This window comes from Myotis myotis, unplaced genomic scaffold (assembly GCF_014108235.1).
Source record: "Myotis myotis isolate mMyoMyo1 unplaced genomic scaffold, mMyoMyo1.p scaffold_m19_p_2, whole genome shotgun sequence".
Classification (NCBI taxonomy): domain Eukaryota; kingdom Metazoa; phylum Chordata; class Mammalia; order Chiroptera; family Vespertilionidae; genus Myotis; species Myotis myotis.
Genome location: NW_023416324.1, coordinates 7,969,173 through 7,991,486, shown reverse-complemented (window position 1 = coordinate 7,991,486; position 22,314 = coordinate 7,969,173). Strand labels below are relative to the sequence as shown.

The 22,314-nt window shown below is 55.0% G+C and overlaps 2 protein-coding genes across 3 annotated transcripts; one reads left to right on the top strand and one right to left on the bottom strand.

Moving 5' to 3' along the window:
* The first annotated feature begins 3,956 nt into the window (after positions 1-3,956).
* HSPB7 (heat shock protein family B (small) member 7) lies at positions 3,957-7,677 on the top strand. Of its 2 annotated transcripts, none has more exons than XM_036350989.1 (3): positions 3,957-4,249; positions 4,766-4,911; positions 6,078-7,677. In XM_036350989.1, exons 1-3 carry the CDS (start codon positions 4,054-4,056, stop codon positions 6,255-6,257), a joined length of 522 nt encoding a protein of 173 aa, XP_036206882.1. In that variant the 5' UTR covers positions 3,957-4,053; the 3' UTR covers positions 6,258-7,677. The 2 variants fall into 2 exon arrangements, with proteins under 2 accessions (XP_036206882.1, XP_036206883.1); XM_036350990.1 differs by having other exon boundaries at positions 3,958-4,249; positions 4,778-4,911.
* Positions 7,678-15,673: 7,996 nt separating this feature from the next.
* LOC118674952 (steroid receptor associated and regulated protein) lies at positions 15,674-17,540 on the bottom strand. Its single transcript, XM_036347023.1, has 2 exons — positions 17,447-17,540; positions 15,674-16,101 (listed from the first exon to the last, which is right to left on the bottom strand). The coding sequence occupies exons 1-2, from the start codon at positions 17,538-17,540 to the stop codon at positions 15,674-15,676; spliced, it is 522 nt and encodes a 173-aa protein (XP_036202916.1).
* Between the last annotated feature and the right edge of the window lie 4,774 nt (positions 17,541-22,314).

The following is a 22,314-nucleotide window of genomic DNA, read 5'->3' as shown; positions in this document are numbered from 1 at the left end:
TTACTGTGGCTGTTAAGAATGTCCTTGACAAACCGACCGGAACTGCCCAGGCCTGCTGGGCCGTGCAGCCCAGAGCAGCCAAAGGGAGCGGGGAGCAGGACTCCCCTCAACCGAGCATAGCCACGAAGCCGTGCTGCAGGCAGGGGATCTGGGGCTTTGGTGCGGACCCCACACACACAGCGGGACAGTGAGGCGTCATCTGTGGGCCGAGGGTCGGGCCCTGGACTCTCAGAGCTGGTCTGGAAGGGATCTGAAAGAGCAGAGAAAGGAGAGGGGAGGGAGCCGGCAGAGGAGGAGGAAGGGCTGGGGCAAAGGTGGGGGCACTGTCATCACTGCCCCCTTGCTGTGTGCCAACACCCCACCCCCAATCAGTGAGTGCCCCTGGGACCCAACCAGGGGGGGCGGCATTATTCCCATTTAAAGAAATGGAGTCTCAAAGAGGCGGCTGCTTGTCAAGGTCATAGAGGCCAAGAGCAGAGCTGGGACGCTTCTCCCCCCCCCCCCCCAGGTTTGCCTGTCTCCAGAGCCTGCACAGCACTCCACAGTCCTGCCCTGACAGCCCACCTCGCTTAGAGCTGGGCGGAGGCCCCCAGCTGGAGCAGTGGGTAGCGAATCCCGGTGGCCGGGGCCTGGGGACGAACTTAGACTTGATCCTGGTGTCCAGCCCCTCCAGTCTCAGAAAACAGCCTCTCAAACCACAAGGCTTCTGGGTAAATGCCCAGACTTTGTCGCACCCCAAACAGAGGGTAGGAGCCAGGGCATGGGGGGCATGGTGAGGAAATAAGCACATGTTACACCCTGCCTACGTGCCAGGCCCTGAAGTCTACAATTCAGTTCATCCTCCCAGCACCCTGTGAGTCCGGGACAGCACCACCATTTTGCAGATGACAAATGGAGGATCAGAGAGGTGCAGTCATTCACCTAAAGTCACACAGCAGAGGCTGAGCCCAGACCTAGACTGTGTGCCTTTTCCCCTACCCGGAGCTCCTCAAACTCCGGTGCCTGAATCAACCAGGGCAAGGTCTGGGCACAGAGCAGAGGATTTTTGTCTGTTGACACTTTTGAGAGATTTAGGCAAGAGATCTGGGACCACGGCCCTCCCTCCCCCAAGTAACCCCCACCCCCGAAAATCATGATGGCCCTTCAATGACTCGTTAAAATCCTGGGAGCCTGAGCCACCCCCTCCCCTAGAGGCCAGGTCAAGTCAATCTAAAATAGGAGCCTGTGTGTGTTGTGTGGGGGAGGTGGGGAGGGGCTTGCTGCTCTGCATGGACTGGGGCCCACCTTCACCTTGGCCACCCCACCCTGTCGACTGGCTGCCCCATCGACATCCCAGACCCACCTCTGGCCTCCAGCAGCCGCTGGCTACAATCGCACAGCCAGGGTCAGCCAGCCAGCAGGCCCGGCACTCCACACCTCACCCCCCGGCCCTGCAAGCACCAGGAAGCTGGGAAGAGGGCAGCGGGGGTTGTGGTGGCTGTGACAAGTCCCTCCCAAAGCTCTGTACCCCCACATGCCAGCCCCTCCACTTCTTCCCCTTCTTCATCGAACCCCAGCAGCAGCGGAGGGAGAACAGGCTTAATTAAAGCCATAGCAGCTCCTCCACCCCCAACTGGTCCCCCACACTCAGCGCCTCGGTTTCCTCTTCTGTCCGGTAAGGGGGGCCTGGGAGCTGTGGGGCAGGGCCTACCTCAGCCTCATTCACACCAGAGCTGGGAACAGTGCCTGGCACATAGTAAGTGTTCAGTAAACCTACTGAGTGCTGGGTGGTTTCCAAGCACTGGCCTGTGGGCTGGCTGTGTGGAGAGCTGATGGGACCAGATTCCTGGTCCCTTCCCAGGGCCCCAAATTAGAATCTTGGGGTGCAGGTTAAGGCTCTGGGTTTGTCCAAATTCCCTCAGGTGATTGGATGCCCTGGCAGGTTTGGGGATTCAGGGCATTTGATCATCTCTGAAGCTCCTTCTATCCCTGTGATCTGAAGGGAGAGGCAGGCCCAGAGACAGGGCGATGGCCCCGATGACCTTCAGGGTCCCTCCTGGCCGCTGAAGCCAGTGGAGGCAGTATATGTGTGGGCGATGGCTCGGGAAGGGGGGCGGGGGGAGGGACGGTGGGCAGAGGTGGGGAATGAGATCTGACGTCCAGGAGCAGTGACTCAGGCCCTCAGCACCATGACAGTGTGTCTGCATTTAGCCACTGGCTCCTGTTTCCCTGGCGGGCGGCAGGCTTATGGGCCCCCCCACCCCTCCCCCACCCTCTTCCCATCTTGCCTCGGTGCTGGCGACTTCCTGGCAGCCCCCTGGGCCAGGATGGGTGTCAGGGGCAGGAATTCCAGGCAGGAATCTCCCCTGGAGTGAAGGAGCCCTCTTTCCCCAGCCACTGCCTTGGCCCCCCTTCAGGGACCACCCCTATAGATGGAGCCCCCAAGAATGACGTTCTGTGGGAGCCAGAGGAAAGAGAAGCAGCGCCCACCTTCGGGAACTCCCACTCTAACGGGGACACAGTGAACTGTGCCCTGGAGGAGCTGTCAGTCTCACAGACCCAGGAGGACCAGGTTACACTACCAGGAGCTGGGTGAGCAGACAGGCGGCACTGTGGGCATCGGGGCAGGGGCCCCTGGTGTGCACTGCAGCAATCAGAGAGGCCTCCGTGGGGGAGGAAGGCAGGACTTGGAGAGGAGAGCGGAGGCCCCACACTGCAGCCTGGGCAGATGCAAAGGGCCCACTCTCTTCTCAGAATGGCCTTTCCCTGGCCCCCTTACCCCGCCTCCCAGGTCAGTCCTGGCTCTGCTGAGCTGTGGGGAGCACACAGGGGCTTCCGGGCCAGCCCATCTCCACACATGTGTGTTCGGGTCACCCGCCCTCCTAGGAGGCTTTGGATCAGAAATGTCCGGGTTTGAATCCAGCTGTGCCGCTTGCCCTGTGCAAAGGGCCTGCCCTGAGTGGCTATCTCCCATCTATAAAATGGGGGTGACGCCTCCTTTCAGAGCTGTGTGGGGAGCAAATGGACCATCCTGGAAGCTCCTCCCCAGGAGCCCGCAGGCCCTGAAGCCAGAGCTAGAAGGACTGTCTCCGGAATTCTCTGCCTCCCGAACTCCTGCCCGCTGCGTCCCAGGGCTCCTCAAGCCGGAGGTCAAGCAGTTCCCAGAAATACAACCTCCAGATCTTTAGGGGCAATTACCAAATTCCCTGCGTGGGCCCCAACCCCCAGCCCTGCCTCAAGCTGCTAGCTTCCTCCTCTTGGGGCCCCCAAAATGTTCCAGAGTGTGCGGGGGGGGGGGGGGGGGGGTCAAGCATGGAGTCTGGGTCCCAGTGGGAGCTGGCAGGGGCACAGCTGCACATTCTCACCCCCCAACCCCCATCCCTAAGAGATGTCTATAAACATTGTCTGCCCCGAGGGAAGGAGCCCCTCACTTCACACAGGGGTCCAGCAGGTGGGGGTCCTGCACCCACCCCGACCTCCTGACCAGGCATCTCCTGGTCCCTGACCCCTTACCACTCAGATCCCCTCTTACCACAGCTGGGACTTCAGGGGAGAGGGGACAGGACATAGAAAAGCCTGGCCACAAGGAGTATGCCCTCTAACAGGGGAGGCAGAGTCCTTAAGAGCCCCTGGCTGATGGGGAAGAGAAACGGACCCCCCCCCCCCACACACACACTCACACACACACACGCACGCACGCACGCATGCACGCACGCACACACACAGGTCCCGGGAGCGGGGTCTGAGTGGCAAGGGGACAGCTCTGGCGCCCTCCCCGCTGCTGTGCGGCCCCAGGGCTGGAGTTATCGGCCTGGAATGCCAGGCTATGAGCTCAGCCTCACGGGCCTGCGTGCGTTGGACTGTCAGCAGGACCGTCTCACTGGAGAAGATTTCCAGCCCCTCTGGGCCACGGCGAGGCCTAAATTTAGCCGGTAGACAAGGGGCTGGCCCTGCGCCCGGGCGGCCGGGCCTTATAAAGCGCCAGCAGCCGGGCCCGGCACACTCCCCCGGAGCCCGCCACCCACACCCCTGCGTCCACCCTGCCGCCTGGCCGGGCCCGGCTGCCCGCTGTGGATGAGCCACCGGACCTCCTCCAGCTTCAGAGCTGAGAGAAGCTTCCACTCCTCCTCCTCCTCGGCCTCAGCCTCGGCCTCCTCAGCCGCCCGAGCCCTCCCAGCCCAGGACCCACCCATGGAGAAGGCCTTGAGCATGTTTTCCGAGGACTTTGGCAGCTTCATGAGGCCCCGCTCTGAGCCCCTGACCTTCCCAGGCAAGTGCTCGGGGCTCTGCGGGATGGGGGACACCCGGGGGGGACACTGATTCCGGGCACCTCTGGATGTGGCTGTGGCTGCAGCTGCATGTGGCCACCAGGACAGATGTGGCCACAGAGACAGATGTGGCCATGAGAACAGGCAGGCCTTCAAGGAACAGGTGTGGCCAGGGGTCAGCTATGGTGTTGATGGCCAAAGAGGGAGCTGGAGCTCTGAGGGGCTGCATGAGGTTGAGGGGGGGATGCATCCCCTACTCTAGGTGTGGGGTGGGTTGCTACACACACACACACACACACACACACACACACACACACTCACACACACACCTGTGCCTGGCGAGGCTCCAGCCCCGCCATGGAAAAGGCAGGCTGCAAGAGGTGAGGAGGGTGGGCAGGGATGTTAGGAGCAATAACTGAAAGGGAAGTCAGGCCTGGGGGGCCTCCCCTCTCCCCAGGAGAAGGAGCCGGAAGCCTGAGTTCTGGGTGCAAGCCTGCTCTGTGCTCGGCTCACGGCAGCCCTCCCCACAGCCCGCACTGGGGGGCCGGGCAACATCAAGACACTCGGCGATGCCTATGAGTTTGCAGTGGACGTGAGCGACTTCTCCCCTGAGGACATCATCGTCACCACGTCCAATAACCACATCGAGGTGCGCGCTGAGAAGGTGAGCTGCCCGCCCGCCCGGACCCCAGGTTCTGCCCCTGTACCCTCTGCCCAGTGTCCCTACTCCCATGTCTCATCCTGGGACCCCAGACTCTATCCCATGTCCCTCCAAGTCCCCAGGGCACATTGGAGACCTTGCTTTTGTAGCTCGTGGACCGCAGGATCCCCGTTACTGCCTCTCTCTGCCCCGAGATCCGTTTTCCAAGAGCTGGGCAGCTGAGAGGGCCACAGGGGAATGGGAGGGGGGAGGGATGCAGGCAGGGGGCACCTGAGCTGTGAGGTGAGAGAGGGAGGTGGTGGTTGAGTGAGGACAGCTGAGTGAGGACAGGTGCGTTGGGGACTCACCTGGACAGCTGTGAGAAGAGTTCCCCCACATGACACCCCTCAAGCCCTCTTCCCTCCTGGCTCCAGAGGCCCAGCCTCCAACCTGGGACCCCTGAATTAGAGTCCCTGCCATTCAGGATCCCACACTCCAAACCCCACACTCCCTCTACCCACGGCTCTCAGGGTCACTGGGTCACTAGCCGTCGGAGGAGGGTGTACCGCCAGCTGAACCTGGACGCTGCCCGCAGTGGGCCACAGCCACAGGTGCCCCATCAAGGAGAGGGGCTGCCCACAGCTCTGCCAGAGCCCCCAGGGCCCAGCTCCCTCCCTGAGCGCAGGATGCTAGGTGCCGGGGCACCCTGTCAGGGAAGCCAAGGACTGTGGGCACCAGGACCAGTGGGCAGCATGTGCCAGCCCTGCCACTCCCGCCAGTGACTCAGCCACACCAGGCTCCTCTGGACACTGTGTGCTGACCAAGCCGTGGGGGAAGGGCCACCGGCCCAGCCCTGACCGTGGAGACCCAGTGGGGCTGGGTGTCCAGAGGGCCCGACTCGGCCCTGTGCCGCCTTCTCCTCGGTGCCCAGGAACCCCTGACTGCCACCAAGCCTCCTGTTTCTGAACCCCCTCCCAAGCCCCCTGCCTGCCCATTGGAACCCTCAGCACCTGTGCACCTGTCCCTGCATAGCCCTGGGCCTGTGGCTACCATCATCCTGGGCACCAGCCTGAGAGCAGACCCCTCAGTGGGAGGCCGCGCTGGACTTGGACGGGGGAGAAGGGGCTGGGGCTTGACATGAGCCGGACAGGGTGCAGGGCAGCCGGCCCTGACCCAGCTCTCCCCCGCAGCTGGCAGCTGACGGCACGGTCATGAACACCTTCGCTCACAAATGCCAGCTGCCCGAGGACGTGGACCCCACTTCCGTGACCTCGGCCCTGAGGGAGGACGGCAGCCTCACCATCCGGGCGCGGCGACACCCGCACACGGAGCACGTTCAGCAGACCTTCCGGACAGAGATCAAAATCTGAGGGCCGCCCTTCCCCTGCCCTCCCCGACTCCCCCTCCCCACCACCCCGACTCCCCCTACCCACCCCTACCGCGCCACTGGCCTGCCAGACTTTCCCTAACCCCTCATAACAGCTGCCAGGACATCTCAGCCCGGGTCCCAGCCCTGACACCCCCAAGGCCCCAGGTGGGTCACCCCACCCCAAAACGGAGGCCTTCTGCTCTGCCCAGGACAGGACAGGGGCCCCCTTGCCTTCCAGATGTGGCCTCTCACTTAGTGCAGAACAAAGGGATCGGGGTGGGGAAGGGAGATCCAGAGAGCCCACTTGGGAAGGAAGCTGCGGAGAGGTAGGGTCTCTGGGCAAATAATCTGCAGGACAGACGGACAGCAGCTCCGCTGCCCTACGGAGGCCTGCCAGGCAGGGGCGGGGAAGGGCACTGGGGCCCCCTTGGCAAGAGGAACAGGAGAGGCAGGTCCCCTGCGGCACAGGGAGGCCAGGAGACAGCCATGATGGAAACCTCCCCTTTCCACTCTCTAAGCCCCAAACCAGCTGCCTGCCCACCTGGAGCGCCCAGCCAGCCAGCTGTGCCAGGGCATTTGTATACAGATGGGGTTTTTCCAATACAGCTGGTTCGTGACAAATGGTGTGAAACTCCTGCCATCTGTTACCTGCTCATGTCCCCAGGCCAGGCCAGCCCAGGCCAGGCCAGGCTGAGGGGTGTGGCTGGTCCTCCCCCTGCCCCCAGGCCGGGGCTCCTGGGGCTGCCTCCATGCAGAGGGATCACTGAACCCATGTGGGAGCGAGACCGTGGGTGGGACTTTGGGTCTCAAGTTCAGACCAGTGTCTGGCCAACCTTCGCCATGGCCAGTCCTTCCCCCTCCTCAGTCTATGAATCTATAGGTTTGGCGTGTGTATACTGCCGTCCCAGGAATCCTAAGCATTACCATTGGTTGAGTCCAAATTCAGAACATTCTAAAGTCAGATCCAATCTCCATATTCATCAGGGGGGAAGCTGAGTCTCTGAGCAGGTGGCTGCCCAACCTGCTCATGAACATAAACCCAGGAAGTCTGCAGCTCCTCTCAAAGCGCCCCCCTCTGGGTACCGGGAAGTAGTTCCCCCCCTCTGCCTCTCTCGGCCTTTGCCTCTGTCCCCACATCTTTCTGCTGAAGAAAGCCCCCAGCCAGTTCCCTCCTGTTCCCCAGGCCAGGCAGGGGCTCAGGCAGCCTTCATCTTGGGGAGCCTCAGCTGCCCGCCATGATCCTGGCTCCGTTTCCACATAAAAAACCAGGGGTAAGGGGAGGGTGCATCACAGTGTAGGTGGCCTCTCGCCTGCCATTCTGGGGTTCTTAGGGGACAGTTCGGGGGGAGAAGGGCATGGGAGGGTCCTGGCATTGTACCCTGCGCACACAATAAACGACAGAATCCCAGACTTCTGGAGACCACCTGCCTGAAGTTCTCACATTTGGGGTGGGTTTGGAGGCAGCTGGCGTGGGAAACCCCAGGATAAACAGACATGCCTCCCTTGAAATGTTGGGGTGGGGGTAGTAGCTCACGCAAAGCTCAAGACCTTACAGAAATGTGGGTGTCCTTTGGCCTCCTCCCTTGGCTTCCAGACCCACCCGGGCCGGATGTGGAATTATGTCCGTGAAGAGCCTTGCAGTGCCTTCTCTTCCACCCGCCAGCCAGCACCTGCTGCCCAGGCCAGGCACAGTCCCAGGTGCAGGAACACCAAAGGCCAGTCAGCTGCCCCGGGTCCCTGCCTTCTTGAAGCCTATCTCGTACCAGATGGCCACTGAGGATCAGAGAGGCTGAGTGACTGGCCCAGGGTCACAGAGCTGAAACCTGGCTGGGGTGTTGGCTAGTTGAGGAGTCTGGGTGGTCTCTGGAGAGACCCCCTGCCCCCATACGCACCCCACACCCTACCAGGTGATACTGAAATCACTGCCGGGCGCTGGCCCCCTGCAGCTGGAGCTGCTAGCAGGAGGAGGGGAGGGAGAGGGAGAGGGGGCGTGGTATTTCCAGCCGAGGTGACTCACGGATTCCACTGGGCTATTTGCAGCCCTGACACTCATCAGCCTGAGGTTTGGGGGAGGAGCCGGACCAGCCCCCACCTTTCCTCAACTCCCACCTGCAGGGTCAGGCTCACCTTGGTGTGGGGACCCCAGTGAAGCCCCCCCATCCTGGGCCGGGCTGGAGTGAGCTGGGTTGCCAGCAGCCCTGGCTGGAAGAGGATTCAGCTCTCCACGTGGACAATGGGGCCAAACACTTGCCACCCCCAACCCCCAGGCGCCCCCTCCCCAGACTGCGGTTGGGGGATGCGGGTCGTGCAGAGGACAGAGTGCCAGCTGGGGACTGGACACGCTCAGACCGAGGGAGGCTTCCAGCCAAGGTGACCCTATGGAAGAGGAGGGCCGGGAGGAGGGGACGCAGGCTGCCCACTTTCGTCAGCTCCGCCCCCTAGGCCTGGGACTGGCGGCAACCCTTTGTCTCCTAGGACCCCCCACCTTTTCCAGGCTAAATATAGGCCTGCCTGAGGGCCCCGCGCCCCGACCCCACCCTGTGCGGAATAATTATAGCAGCCCCATTCATTGAGAGCCCAGAGTGTGCCAAGCACGCTGCTCATCCCCACAAAAATCCTGCAAGGTGGGTACCAAGGGGGACAGGCAGGTTCAAAGAGGTCAAGCAACAGGCCCAAGGTCACCCAGCTTGGAAGCGGCATGGCTGGGATTTGAATCCTTGGCTGTGGCTCTAGTCCTCTGCAGCCCTGGCCGGTGTGGCTCAGTTGGTCAAATGTCCCAGGCACTGAGGGGTCATCAGTGGATTCCAGGTTGAGGCACGTGCCCAAGTTTCCGCCTTGATCCCCAGTAGAGGGCATGCAGGAGACAGCTGACTGATGTTTCTCTCTCTCTCCCTCTCCTTCTAAAATACCAATAGCCCTAGCCCGTTTGGATCAGTGGATAGAGCGTCAGCCTACGGACTGAAGGGTCCTGGGTTTGATTCTAGTCAAGGGCACATGCCGGGGTTGCGGGCTTGATCCCTAGTGGGGGGCGTGCAGGAGGTGGCAAATCAATGATTCTATCTCATGACTGATGTTTGTATCTCTCCCACTCCCTTCCTCTCTGAAATCATTAAAAATATATTAATTAAATAAAAAAAGCTAACAAGTTTCAGTAAAGAGTGGAGGGTCAGTCATAAACTCTGGAGCCACATGACCTGGGTTCAAATTTTGGCTCTACTTTTTCTGAACTGTGTGATCTTGAGCAAGTACCTTAACCTCTCTGTGCTGAAATAAAATGGCGCTAATAGGGTCTACCTGTTAGAATTGTTTTTGTAATGCATGTGTTAATGTAAAAAAACAACAACAACAAACATTCAAACCTGTAAAGAATTTTTGTCAGTTTATTTAAGGCAAACTGTTGACAACTGTCAGGAGGCAGAATCCCAAGGTACTGAGACAGTGCTCCGGAGAATGGCAGTTTTTCATCTTGTTTTATGCGTTGCCATCAAAGGAGAAGACGTAAGTGGGTTACCTGAAATCCACTGGTGATAGAGTAGGGAGGCGGGAGAAAGCAAATCAGGGAAACCTCTGGGATTGGATAAAAAGTAAAATGATAGACACATGCTTCTTGTACACAGGTGGGCATCAGCTAGTTAACAGTCAACAATTAACACAATAACAATAACAAGGAGGGAACTGTGGGCTCGGCCGGCCGGCCGGGGCTGTGCTGTGGAGGGTCCGGAAAAGGGGAAGCTACAAGCGGCCCTGACATTCCACAGGTGTGTTATCTTAGATGCAAAGTAACAGCAGGCTCAGGAGAGATCGAAATTGACTTTGTCGGGGAAGACACTGGCCTAGGACCTGACTACCCCTACAGGGACGGCGAACCCTTTGAGCTCGGCGTGCCAGCATTTCGAAAAACCCTCACTTCACTCTGGTGCCGTGTCACATGTAGGAATTTTTTGATATTGGCAGCCATAGTAACACAAAGACTTACGTTTTTGATATTTACTTTATATATTTAAATGCCATTTAACAGAGAAAAATCAACCCAAACAATGAGTCCGCCGTCACTGCCCTAGACACTGCTTGCCAATTAAAGGCTTTAATTTCAGGCCGTCCTCTGTGGTTACTTGAGGTCTCGAGTGTGCAAGGCCGCCATGCAGGCCTTTCCTGAGTTAGTCAGGTTGGCATGTGGTCCCTTTTCGTCCACGCATGTAAAAGCTTTGGCATTTGGTAAAAAAAAAAAGCTTTGGCACTTGGCATAGCTCACGCATGCCACGCACTGAAATGCCCAGTAGGGCTCAGATACTGGTATTTCATATAGATTTGGATCCCGATATCCCCAGCCTCACCCACACTCTCTCTGGTGCCACTGGGACCAAGACATGGGTGGGGGATGGGGGGGGGAGGGTGGGGGGAGGGGTCAGGGGAGCTGCCCTAGTACCTGGGTCTTCTCTCCAGGAAAAGCAGGTGAGGGCAGAGCTAAAATGTTCCCTGGCCCCCAGTAGAGCCTGGGGGGGGGGGGGGGGGGGGGGGGCCAGGGGTGGAGGTGGGAAGGGAACCTCCGAAGACTTAGTCCCCTCAGCCATAAACAAAGATCAGATGGCACCTCCCAGGGCAGCTGTGAGGAAGCTGAGAGAGGTGATGTTTTAGTATAAGCTCAATAAATGCTAAGCTCTTGTTAAAATTGTTGTTTTCTGAACAAGGACATCAAAGAGTCTACCCACACTGGCTCTGCCCTCAGACACGGCAGGGTCCTGAGGGGCTGGGTGTCAGCCGGCTGGATGGGGGAGCAAGGCCAGGGCCTCTGGGCAGGGGTGGGGGGCTGTTTACTGTCAGCACAGCTGGCCTGGGGCTCACTGCCAGCACCAGCCAGGCCGGTCCCCCAGGGCCTGCATCCAGGCACAACCTCCAGAAGAGCCTGGGGGCTACTAGACTGGGAGGGGGCCCTCTGGGTGCCTCCCTGAAGGACAAAAAGCAGGGCTGCTGGCCCCAGGGAGACAGAGAGGAGAGGTAGGCCTGCATTTCCTCCCTTCCTCCCTTCTCGAACAATTCTTGACCATCTAGTGCCCCAGGCACATTAAGGCACTGTGGACTGCTAATTTAAAACTAAAAAGGCCTTTCGAAGTGAGAGGCAACAGGTATTTATTTCGATTCCAGGTCAGGGCACATGTCCAGGTTTCAGGTTTGATCCCTAGTAGGGGGCATGTAGGAGGCAGCCAATCAATTGTTCTCTTTCATCAATGTTTCTATCTCTCTCCCCCTCTCCATAAAATCAGTAAAAACATACTTTTAAAAATAAATTATCTCATTGGAGCATTTGAGATCTTGCTTCTCGACAATGCCATCAGTTTGGCTCAAATAAACCCTTATAAACATTCTCTACATACATACATACATAAAATGTCCTCATTTATTTATTTTTGACGGGACATGGTCCTGAATTAAGCATGGATGCCAATCTAGGGACACATTCACTTATTCACCCTTTCACTCACGGGTTCAATAAAGCCTATCATTTATTATTATTTTTTTAAAATATATTTTTATGATTTCAGAGAGAAAGGGAAAGAGAGATAAAAACATCAATGATGAGAGAGAATCACCGACCAGCTGCCTCCTGCACGCCCCACATTGGGGATTGAGCCCCAAACCTGGGCACGTGCCCTGATGGGGAACCAAACTGTGACCTCCTGGTTCATAGGTCAATACTCAACCACTGAGCCACACCGGCAGGGTTAAAGTCTATCATTTATTCATTGGTTCATTCCCTCAACAGGTTTTCGGTAAGTCCATACAGTATGGTCTGTTGTTAAAGCTCTGAGGTCCAAATTACTTCCATTTCTAGCCTGGCTCTGCCACTTACTAGCTGTGTGACCAGCTGCTTAACCTACCAGAGCCTCAGTTTCCTCATCTGTAAAATGGAATAGCACCTCATAGGACTGTGATGAAGAGACTAACTGCAAGTGCCCCATCTCAGTGAGGGCCCCATTCACCTGTTCAGCCTCTCAGACACTCCCTACATGCTGCCAGGCCCTGGGCTGGGTCCTTGGAAATTCTTCATTCTTCCTTCATTCGCTCATTCAACAAATGTGGACGGAGTGCCTGCAGCATAGCATGGGGTCACGATGCCGTGACAACAGGTGTGTAGTCACGCTGCCTGGGGTTTGGATTTGGGCTCTGCCTCTGTCTGAGTCGGTGACCTCGGGCGCATCACTTCCTCTCTCTGGGCCTCAGTTTCCTCATCTGTAGAATGGCAATAAAAATTGCACCCACCTCACAGGTCTGGTGTGAAAGGAACCTGAGGTAGGTGGTGCACCTAAAAACATCAGTAGCCACTATTGCAGATGAAAGGGGTATTGGTTAGAATGAAAGTCTGGCTTCCGAATACATGGACCCCCCGCTGAGCCCCTGACCCGGGGGCTCTGGCTCCCTGCCTAGCACTTCCCACCTTCCCCAGCCAGGCAGGCCAGGTGCCCTCCAGGCTGATGATAGGGCGACACCTGCTGGTGAAAAGGTAGATGTGCAGCCAAAGGCTTCACGCTTTTCCTCAAATTCCCTTGGTCAGTTGTCTCTGGGGTCTTCTAGCCCAGTGATGCTTTTTTGTTGTTTTTGTTTTGCTTTGTTTTCTTTTATTTTAGCCCACTGGTTCTTAGCGAGGAGGAGAGAGAGGAAGGGACCTATGTTGTCCAGATTATTCTGTCACCACCTCTCTAGGTCAAACCATCCCCTCCTTGCCTGAATTAAGGGGCAGCTTCCTCAAGCTTCTGATCCCAGTACAAGAACTAGAGGAAATTTTTATTTATTTATTTATTTTTAAGCTATGTTTTGATTTTTAGAAACAGAGGAAGGGGAAAGGGATAGAGACATCGATGAAAGAGGAACATCATAGATTGGCTGCCTCCTGCATGATACTGGGGATCAAGCCTGCCACCAGGGCATGTGCCCTGACAGGTAATCGAACCAGCGACCTCTTGGTTCCTGGGTCGGTGCTAAACCACTGAGCCACACTGGTGGGGCTAGAGGACATTTTTTAAAAGGTAGGTCTGGTCATGTCACTCTGCTCACAATTTCCAGTGGTCCCATCTCAGAATAAAATCGAAAGACCTCACTGTGACCTGCAAGGCCCCACATAATGTGGCCCCTGCCACTTCTCTGGCCTCTCTGCCCGTTTCGTGTGTGGGCTTTGCTGGAGAAGGAGCACCTCTGTGGTGGGGCCCCATCTGTTTTGTCACTGCTCCGTCCCAGCTCCTAGCAGAGAGCCTGGCACCCAGTAGATGCCCAATAAATACTTGGTGAATGAATGAATGAATACCCCAACCAGACTGATTGTATGTTCCAGGTCATTCTTCCTGGAACACTCCCCACCCCTGCCTCCTTGCCTTTGTATGTTTCACTCACTGGTCAGATTTTAGCTTAGATGTTACTTCCTGCAGGAAGCCTTCCCTGATTTCCTCTCCCAAAGTGAGCTGGACACCCTCCTCCAGCCCCAACAGCATTCTGTGTGCCCTATTGTTGCATTTATCAGAAGCTGTGGCAATTAATAGTCACCTTTCTTGACTTCCCCACCAGGCTGTGAGCTCCAAGACAGGGTTAAGTCTGTTCTCTCTGAATCCCCTCTGCCTAAGAGACCTTGCTAGGATGAGAGGCCCTTGACCCTCTGGTTAGGAGCAAGAACCTGAGCACCAGGCTTTCTCTTTTTTAATTGGTATAATTTGGGGGTTATTATTATTATTAATTATTGATTCTAGAGACAGAGGAAGGGAGAGGGAGAGAGAGAGAAACACAGGTTCTCATCCCAGCTATACTAGTCCATGGGGACTTGAGTGGGTCTCTCAACCTTTCTGTGCCTCAGTTCCCTAATCTGTGAAACGGGTACGAAAATAGTGCATCCCCATACTGGCACAACGAGGATGTTGTTTCCCTGGCACAGAGCAAATGGTCAATACATGTTATCTACTAATGTTTGTAGGAACCTGGTAAAAACCGTCAATAAATAAATAAATGAACATTCAGCCATTTTAATCTGAGAGCCTTGAGACACTTCCTCTTAGACCTACATATACCCTCACACACACCAGTGACCACACTACACTTCCTGCTGGGGAACCTGACTGCCCTATGGAGCACAAGCCCCCCCCTTTTTTGTGTGTCTCTAGGGGGACAGCATGAACCTGGTATGCAGTAGATGCTCAATAAATAATATCTTGCCTTGCCGAAACCGGTTTGGCTCAGTGGATAGAGCGTCGGCCTGCGGACTGAGAGGTCCCAGGTTTGATTCCGGTCAAGGGCATGTACCTGGGTTGCGGGCACATCCCCAGTGGGAGATGTGCAGGGGGCAGCTGATCGATGTTTCTCTCTCGTCGATGTTTCTAACTCTCTATCTCTCTCCCTTTCTCTCTGTAAAAAATCAATAAAATATATTTTAAAAAAAATATCTTGCCTTAACCAGTTTGGCTCAGTGGATAGAGCATCAGCCTGCAGATTGAAGGGTCCCAGGTTCAATTCCGGTCAAGGGCATGTACCTTGGTTGCAGGCACATCCCCAGTAGGGGGTGTGCAGGTGGCAGCTGATCGATGTTTCTCTCTCGCCGATGTTTCTAACTCTCTATCCCTCTCCCTTCTCTGTAAAAAAAATCAATAAAGTATATTTTTAAAACAAACAAATAAGTAATATCTTACTTTATTTGTTCAAATATGATACTCCCCTCCCTTTTGCACACTTCCGCTCCCTCTGTGCCCTTTATTCACTCGGGTTGCCAGGTCCCACCTTAGTTCTGCTGGGTCTCCTGCCCTTGGGTGACCCACACACTTGTACGCGAGCCAAGACGACAGCGGCCAGCGTGTGCGCTGGGGCGTCCTGACGCCTTTCTGGTCTGCCCTGGGGTAAGACGCCGGCCCGGTGGCCCTGGGAGGGTGGCTCCCAGTGCTCGCTCCTTCTCGCTTTTTGTTTATTTTTTAATTACATCTTTAATGTTGAAAGTATTACATATGTCCCCCTCGCTCCCCCACTGACCCAGTCCCCCGCCCCAGGCTTTCACCACCCTATTGTCTGTGTCCGAAGGTTATACATATACATACAAGTTCTTTAGTTGATCTCTTCCCATCCACCTACCCAGCCCTGCCTTCCCTCTGAAATTTCGCAGTCCCTTCCATGCTTCTACGTCTCTGGATCTGTTTTGTTCATCAGTTTATTTTGTTCATTAGAGTCCACATCTGAGTGAGATCATGTGATACTTGTCTTTCTCTGGCTGGCTTATCTCGCTTAGCGTAATACTCCCCAGGCCCCTCCATTCTGTCTCAAAGGGCACGAGATCCTCCTTTTTTTACTGCTGCATAGCATTCCATGGTGCAAATGTACCACAGTGTTTTGTTTTTTTTATCCCCTCATCTACTGAGGGGCCAACCCCCTCCTGCCATGGTCAGGCTGTTCCAGTTAATCTGCCTGCCCACAGACACAGGAGGAGAAGGCTTTGAGCAAGCCCATGACTGTTTCCCAAGCCAAATACCTTGTAAGCATTGTCTTTAAGGGGCTCCCCTTGGCCTCAGGGGCCCCCTGGGGGCATAGCGGGCTGAGTGGGGAGGAAGCTGGGGCCACAGTCCCTCTGCAGGGTGGCAGGGTGCCCCTGGCCTGGGCTATGTGCCCCCCACCCAGGATGGCCTCCTGAGTCAGATGGGGCTGGCTGTCCCCACAGAACAAGATATAGGTCTTCATTGGAGGGGTGACAGGTCCTAGGTAAGGACTGGGGCCTTGGGGTGGCACAAGGAGTGCTGCCAGGGAGAGCTGCTTTCCACTAGCACAGTCGATGACGAAAGTTAGGTGAGCTGCGGGCACGGCCTTCTGCTGGTGGGCTGGCTTCCCACCTAGAAGGCAGGCAAAGACCAAAGGTTGTGTTAGCACAGAGATGTGGCTCTGTTCATTCATCTGTTGAACCACGTGTTCATTTATCCCACAGGCACTGACACACGTACATGGAAAGAGTGGGGTCTAAGGGCCTGGACTTCAGCCTCAGAGCGACCTGACTTTACATCCTGCTTCCCCTGCTCAGCCAGCTGCCTCCCAGAAGCAGGGACCACTTCCTGGGAGCTTCCCGTCTTTACTGTGCACACAGATGGCCCGGCATCTTGTTCACACGCAGATTCTGGAAGGGTGGGTCGGGGGTGGGGCCTGAGACCCTCAGGGAGCACCATGCGGTCCTCCCCCTCCCCACATCAGACCAGAACCTCAGAGAACTCCTTTAGTGCCTGGTCCCCTTTGCCCCGAGGATTCCTGCTCTGTGCTTCCCTCCCAACACAGAGCCCAGCACAGGGAGAAGCAGCTGTCAACCAATCCGTCCGCGTATCAATGAAGCAAGTGCAAGAGCCGGTGTCTCTGAAGCGAAAGCCGGGGCTCTTCAAAAAGTGATGTTTCGAGTTACCCTAATAATAAACAATCCATTCTCCGCACTGTGTGCGCGTCACCACAACACAGGCTAACAGGAAGCTTCTGTTCTGCTAGGCTGGTTGATACAAGAAACAAACGTGAAGTCCATCCCGGGCTTGCAAACCCTGGCCGCCCAAAGGGAGGGTAGCTGTGCTCTGCCCTCACCTCCCAGCACCCTCAGCAGGGCTCTGCCCCTCACCTCCCAGCACCCTCAGCTGTGCTCTGCCCTCACCTCCCAGCACCCTCAGCAGGGTTCTGCCCCTCACCTCCCAGCACCCTCAGCAGGGCTCTGCCCCTCACCTCCCAGCACCCTCAGCAGGGTTCTGCCCCTCACCTCCCAGCACCCTCAGCAGGGCTCTGCCCCTCTCCTCCCAGCACCCTCAGCAGGGCTCTGCCCCTCTCCTCCCAGCACCCTCAGCAGGGCTCTGCCCCTCTCCTCCCAGCACCCTCAGCAGGGCTCTGCCCCTCACCTCCCAGCACCCTCAGCAGGGCTCTGCCCCTCACCTCCCAGCACCCTCAGCAGGGCTCTGCCCCTCACCTCCCAGCACCCTCAGCAGGGCTCTGCCCCTCTCCTCCCAGCACCCTCAGCAGGGCTCTGCCCCTCACCTCCCAGCACCCTCAGCAGGGCTCTGCCCCTCACCTCCCAGCACCCTCAGCAGGGCTCTGCCCCTCTCCTCCCAGCACCCTCAGCAGGGCTCTGCCCCTCTCCTCCCAGCACCCTCAGCAGGGCTCTGCCCCTCTCCTCCCAGCACCTTCGGGGCTGAGGCAGCCCCTGCCACCTCCTACCTGAACTGGCGTCCAGCTCTGTCTCAGGGCCCATGATTTGGGCGCTGGCTCTCCGGTCCAAGGGGTCTTCTAATGAGGCCACTGCTGCTGCCATGGCACCTGGTCTAGCCTGGTCGGTGAGCAGCCACAGGAGGAACCGTTTTTGGCAGCCTCTTCCCGGATGTAGTTCCCCATCCAAGGACCAGACCTTTTTTAGTTACCGGATCCGGATCCGCTGAATGGTGTCCTGTCCTCCAGGGAACCACAGGAACTGGCCTGGGGCAGCGAGGGATTACTTTGATCCACAGGGTTACGTCAACAAGGTTGTTGTTGGGTCTTCGGGAGGCAGGCCTTCTACCAAACAGACACCATTTCTTCCACCTTCAGCCTTCAGCGGCTTCCTGTCTTGGGACAGGCCTTAGAACCTTCTCGTCCAGGCCTCAGTTCCCAAGCCTCAGTCCTTACCACCAGTTTGGTTGCGTTGTGTTTTTTTCTACCTGAGCGTTTATGGGATGCTATGTCGGTAACATGCCCTTCGTCTGGGTGACCTAAACAAAAAGCATTTTTTTTTCCTCATGGTTCTGGGTGTTGGGAAGTCCACGGTCAAGGCGTCTGCAGATTTGGCTTCTGGTGAAGGCCTGCTTACTGGTTCGTAGAAGCTGTCTTTTTTTCTGGGACAAGGGGGTTCTTTGGGGGTCTCTGTTATAAGGCTCCCACCTCATGATCTAATCACCTCCTAAAGACCCCCCCACACACACACACCTCCTAATGTCATCACACTGGGGGTCAGGTTTCAAAATATGAATTTGGGGAGGACATAGTCTACAGCATCCTCTATGCCCTGGCCGGTTTGGCTCAATGGATAGAGCGTTAGCCTGAGGACTGAAGGGTCCCAGGTTCGATTCCAGTCAAGGGCATGTACCTTGGTTGCAGGCACATTCCCAGTGGGGGGTGTGCAGGAGGCAGCCGATCCATGATTCTCTCTCATCATTGATGTTTCTATCTCTCTATCCCTCTCCCTTCCTCTCTGTAAAGAAATCAATAAAATATATTTTTTTAAAAATAAGTCCAATCAACTGAAAAAGAAAAATACTTAACGAAGAAAATTGATATTGTTTCATTAAATGGGAACAGTATTACTACTATGAGTAAGAAGTAACTATGCTGGGGTCAGTGGTTAAGCATCATCCCATGCACCAAAGGTCACGGGTTGGATTCTCTGTCAGGGGTCAGGGCACTTGTCCGGTTGCAGGCTCGAACCCCAGCAGGGGGCATGCAGGAGGCAGCCCACTGATATCTCTCTCTCTTCCCCCTCCCTTCCTCTATCTCTCTAAAACCAACTTTAAAAAAAATTAGAGTACAGTGGGGCCTTGACTTTCGAGTGTCCCGACTAACGAGTTTTTTAAGATATGAGCCGTCTCTCTCTCTCGGCCAATTTTTTGCTTTGAGTTGCGAGCTAAAATTCGGGTTACAAGCCAGCTTCAGATACCCCACCGCTAGTTGGCACAGCAAACGTCACAGTGACCGCCACAACATCAGCCCAGCATCACCTGTCTCACTCGTTCACTTTATGATTTGACATACGAGTAATTTGAGTTACGAGCTCCGGCACGGAACGAATTAAACTCGTAAGTCAAGGCCCCACTGTACTGTATTTTGATTCTGACATCGAAGGTGTGTTTTCCCCCACTCAACCAAGCAATTAACTCAGTTCAGACACTGTCTACCTGGAGATAGTGTCAGACCCCACAGGTTATGGGCTCTCCTACAAGACTACTACCCCCACCCCCACTGGGTCACAGGCTTGATCCCCACTAGGGGGCATGCAGGAGGCAGCCGATCCATGATTCTCTCTCATCATTGATGTTTCTATCTCTCTCTCCCTCTTCCTTCCTCTCTGAAATCAATATATATATTCCAGGTTGTCATTGAGCTTCTATATATTAGAGGTTCCCACAACCCTTTCCTTGGGTTCAATTAATTTGCTAGAGCAGCTCACAGGGTTCAGAGAAACATGTTACTTCTTAGGTCGCCAATTTATTATTAAAGGTGAGGAGTGAGTAATAAAACAAGACCAAGTCAGTACAGCTAAGCTGACTGAAAATGGAATCTGTATAGTCAAGTTCACAAAACCAAAAGGGCTGAAGCACGAGGAATAGATTTAATTGTACTTTAATGAGCCTGAGGACTTAAACTTTTGAACTTCTCAGCTGTGCATCAATGCCTGGAGAGAGACATAAATCCTATAGACAACCTTCGGAAGAATCAGGAAAGAATGTTCTCTTGTCCACACCACCAGACATCCATGTTGGCGTAAGAAATGTCCAAACCTGTAGAGGATTGTTGTAAGGGTTTATTTGAGGCAAACCGACAACAGATGCGTGGGCGCAAGGTCTCGAATGCTCCGGAGAACAACAGTTTTGCAATTTCTTATATGCATTTGGAATTAAGAAGGGAACGTAAGGAAGAATACATGAAGGTTGAAGAGAGCAGGGTGGGGAGTGGGTTTCGGGATAGTTAGCCAGAAGCTGTGCTCTCTCTTTTCTTTATCTTTCTCTCTTCTTTTTAATTTCAGAGAGAGAGGGAGAGAGAGAAACATCGATGATGAGAGAGAATCACTGATCGGCTGCCTCCTGCACACCCCACACTGGGGACGGAGCCTGCAACCGGGGCATTGCACGTGTCCCAACCAGGAATCAAACCATGATCTTCTGGTTCATAGGTCAATGCTCAACCACTGAGCCACACCAGTCGGGTTTAAGGGTGCTTGCGGTTTATTTCAAAGTTGAGTTCATCTAGATGCACAGAAACAATGGACACATGGGATCGCTTCTGGCAAGATAAACCTTTTACTAAAAAGTTATAGGCCTAGGGCTTGACTACTCACCATGACCTGCCCGGTTAGGAATTTATGATCGGATTATGGACCTCACAGGTAATCTGATCATCCACATCTATTATCTAGAAAGACCACAGACTTCTGGCAGATCAGCCTCTCACACCCACCCAGAGGCTAAGCAGGCAGAACTGCTTCTTTGGAACACACTGGGCATGACCACGCTGTATTTCCTATTTGCAAATCCCTTGGGGGAAAAAATCTTTGTCATTCGTTTCTAGCCAAAGCCTCCTGATTTGATTTGACAGAGAATACAACTCAGGACCAGCCAGATGAAAGAGATGCCTCGGCAAGGTATGTGGGAAGATGAAGCCTGACAACCCAGGGGTCCGGGCTGCCTGTCACTACTTGAGCCAGTTAAGCAGAGACAGGGTTGAAGCATATATGAGCGTTTATTCCATTACTGCCGGCAGCGTGGGGGAGCAGCAGGTCAGCCACAAAAATCCGCTCTGCCTCTCTCCAGAAGCCAACTCCTAATATCGGGTAGAAGACAAAGATGACATGAGAGAGTAGGGATTACAGGCCTGGGAAAGTAGTCAGGGTACAGCCATTACAGGTCACAAGTCATGCAGGCTGCGGGGAGGGGTTGCAGAGGGCGGGCACCTCCAGGCACCCCGGACTAGATTACAGACAATAGGGGCTGGCAGGCTGGCGTTGTAAAGAGGAGTTATCTCCGGGACTAGATTGTCTCAGCCACGGGGTTGTAAATCTTTCCATAACGAGAGGCGGTTCTCGGGAAAGGAGGCTGGACTGCATTCCGATGTGAGCTCCCCTGTCCCAGGGCGCACAACTCTCAGCCAGGTGAGACTGTGCTTCCTCTGATCAGAATTATCACAGACACCAGAGCATGGTGTATATTTCTTACAATTATAGTGAGTCCCCAGTATTCTATTTTTTGACCCTAACAAAGGGACGAGGAGCTTCCCAGCTCTGAGCGCACCACTCTCCCCAAATCTCTATGTGTTCACCAACCGGATGCTCCCAGAACCCCATTCTTTTGGGTTTTCCTGAAGGAATTATTGATTACATTATTGGTCATTGATGATTGAACTCAATCCCTAGCCCCTCTCTCCTCCCAGAGGAAAATTCCAACTCAGTACTCACTTGATTGGTTGTCCTTTCCCCATCCTCAGGTGACCTAGGCCCCTAGGACCAGTGATGGCGAACCTATGACATGCATGTCAGAGGTGACACCCAAACTCATTTTTTTGGTTGATTTTTCTTTGTTAAATGGCATTTAAATATCTATATATATAAAAGGCTAATATGCCAAGTGCCCTCTTGGGAGTTTAACCCAGAGTTTGATCACTTGCTATGACATGTGCTGACCACCAGGGGGCGGCATGGAATGAAGGAAGGCCCCGGCTGGCAGCCAGAAGGCACCAATCGGCCCTGATTGCCGGCCAGGCCTAGGGACCCTAACCATGCATGAATTTCATGCACTGAGTCTCTAGTATAAAATAAATATAAAAAATATAAATCTTTGCTTTACTATGGTTGCAAATATCAAAAAATTTCTATATGTGACACAGCACCAGAGTTAAGTTAGGGTTTTTCAAAATGCTGACACACCGAACTCAAAAGGCCATCACTGGCCTAGGTCCTAGGGGCAAAATCCACTTCATTAACATGACAAAGATGCCTTTATCTCTCTTCTCATTGGGAAATTCTGAGGGTGCTAGGAACTCTGTGCCAGGAACCTGGACCAAGAACCAAATCTATATATTTCCATGTATTATAAATCATAACATCACCGGTGTGGACTTTGAGATGGGGAGACTATCCCGGATTATCTGAATGAGCAAAATCTAATCCTTAACACTAGTCCTTAAAATTGGGGAACACTTCCTGGCTGGGTTAGAAAGGGATGTGGTGATGGCTCTGGCCAGTGTCGCTCAGTCGGTTGAGCATCATCCCCGCTGCCTGTTGCTCCCTTGGTTGCGAGTCTCATGGGGCCCCTAAGAGGTTAGGGGATGCATGCTGAGGGGGAAGG

What these genes read in the sequence shown, in the direction of transcription:
- HSPB7 (XM_036350989.1), top strand. Translation starts at nt 4,054, where the DNA reads ATGAGCCACCGGACCTCCTCCAGCTTCAGAGCTGAGAGAAGCTTCCAC. An exon ending in TGAGCCCCTGACCTTCCCAG is followed by an intron (nt 4,250 to 4,765) that starts GCAAGTGCTCGG and finishes GGCTCACGGCAG; the next exon opens with CCCTCCCCACAGCCCGCACT. An exon ending in TCGAGGTGCGCGCTGAGAAG is followed by an intron (nt 4,912 to 6,077) that starts GTGAGCTGCCCG and finishes TCTCCCCCGCAG; the next exon opens with CTGGCAGCTGACGGCACGGT.
- LOC118674952 (XM_036347023.1), bottom strand. Translation starts at nt 17,540, where the DNA reads ATGGCAGCAGCAGTGGCCTCATTAGAAGACCCCTTGGACCGGAGAGCC. An exon ending in AGAGCTGGACGCCAGTTCAG is followed by an intron (nt 16,102 to 17,446) that starts GTAGGAGGTGGC and finishes CCTGCCTTCTAG; the next exon opens with GTGGGAAGCCAGCCCACCAG.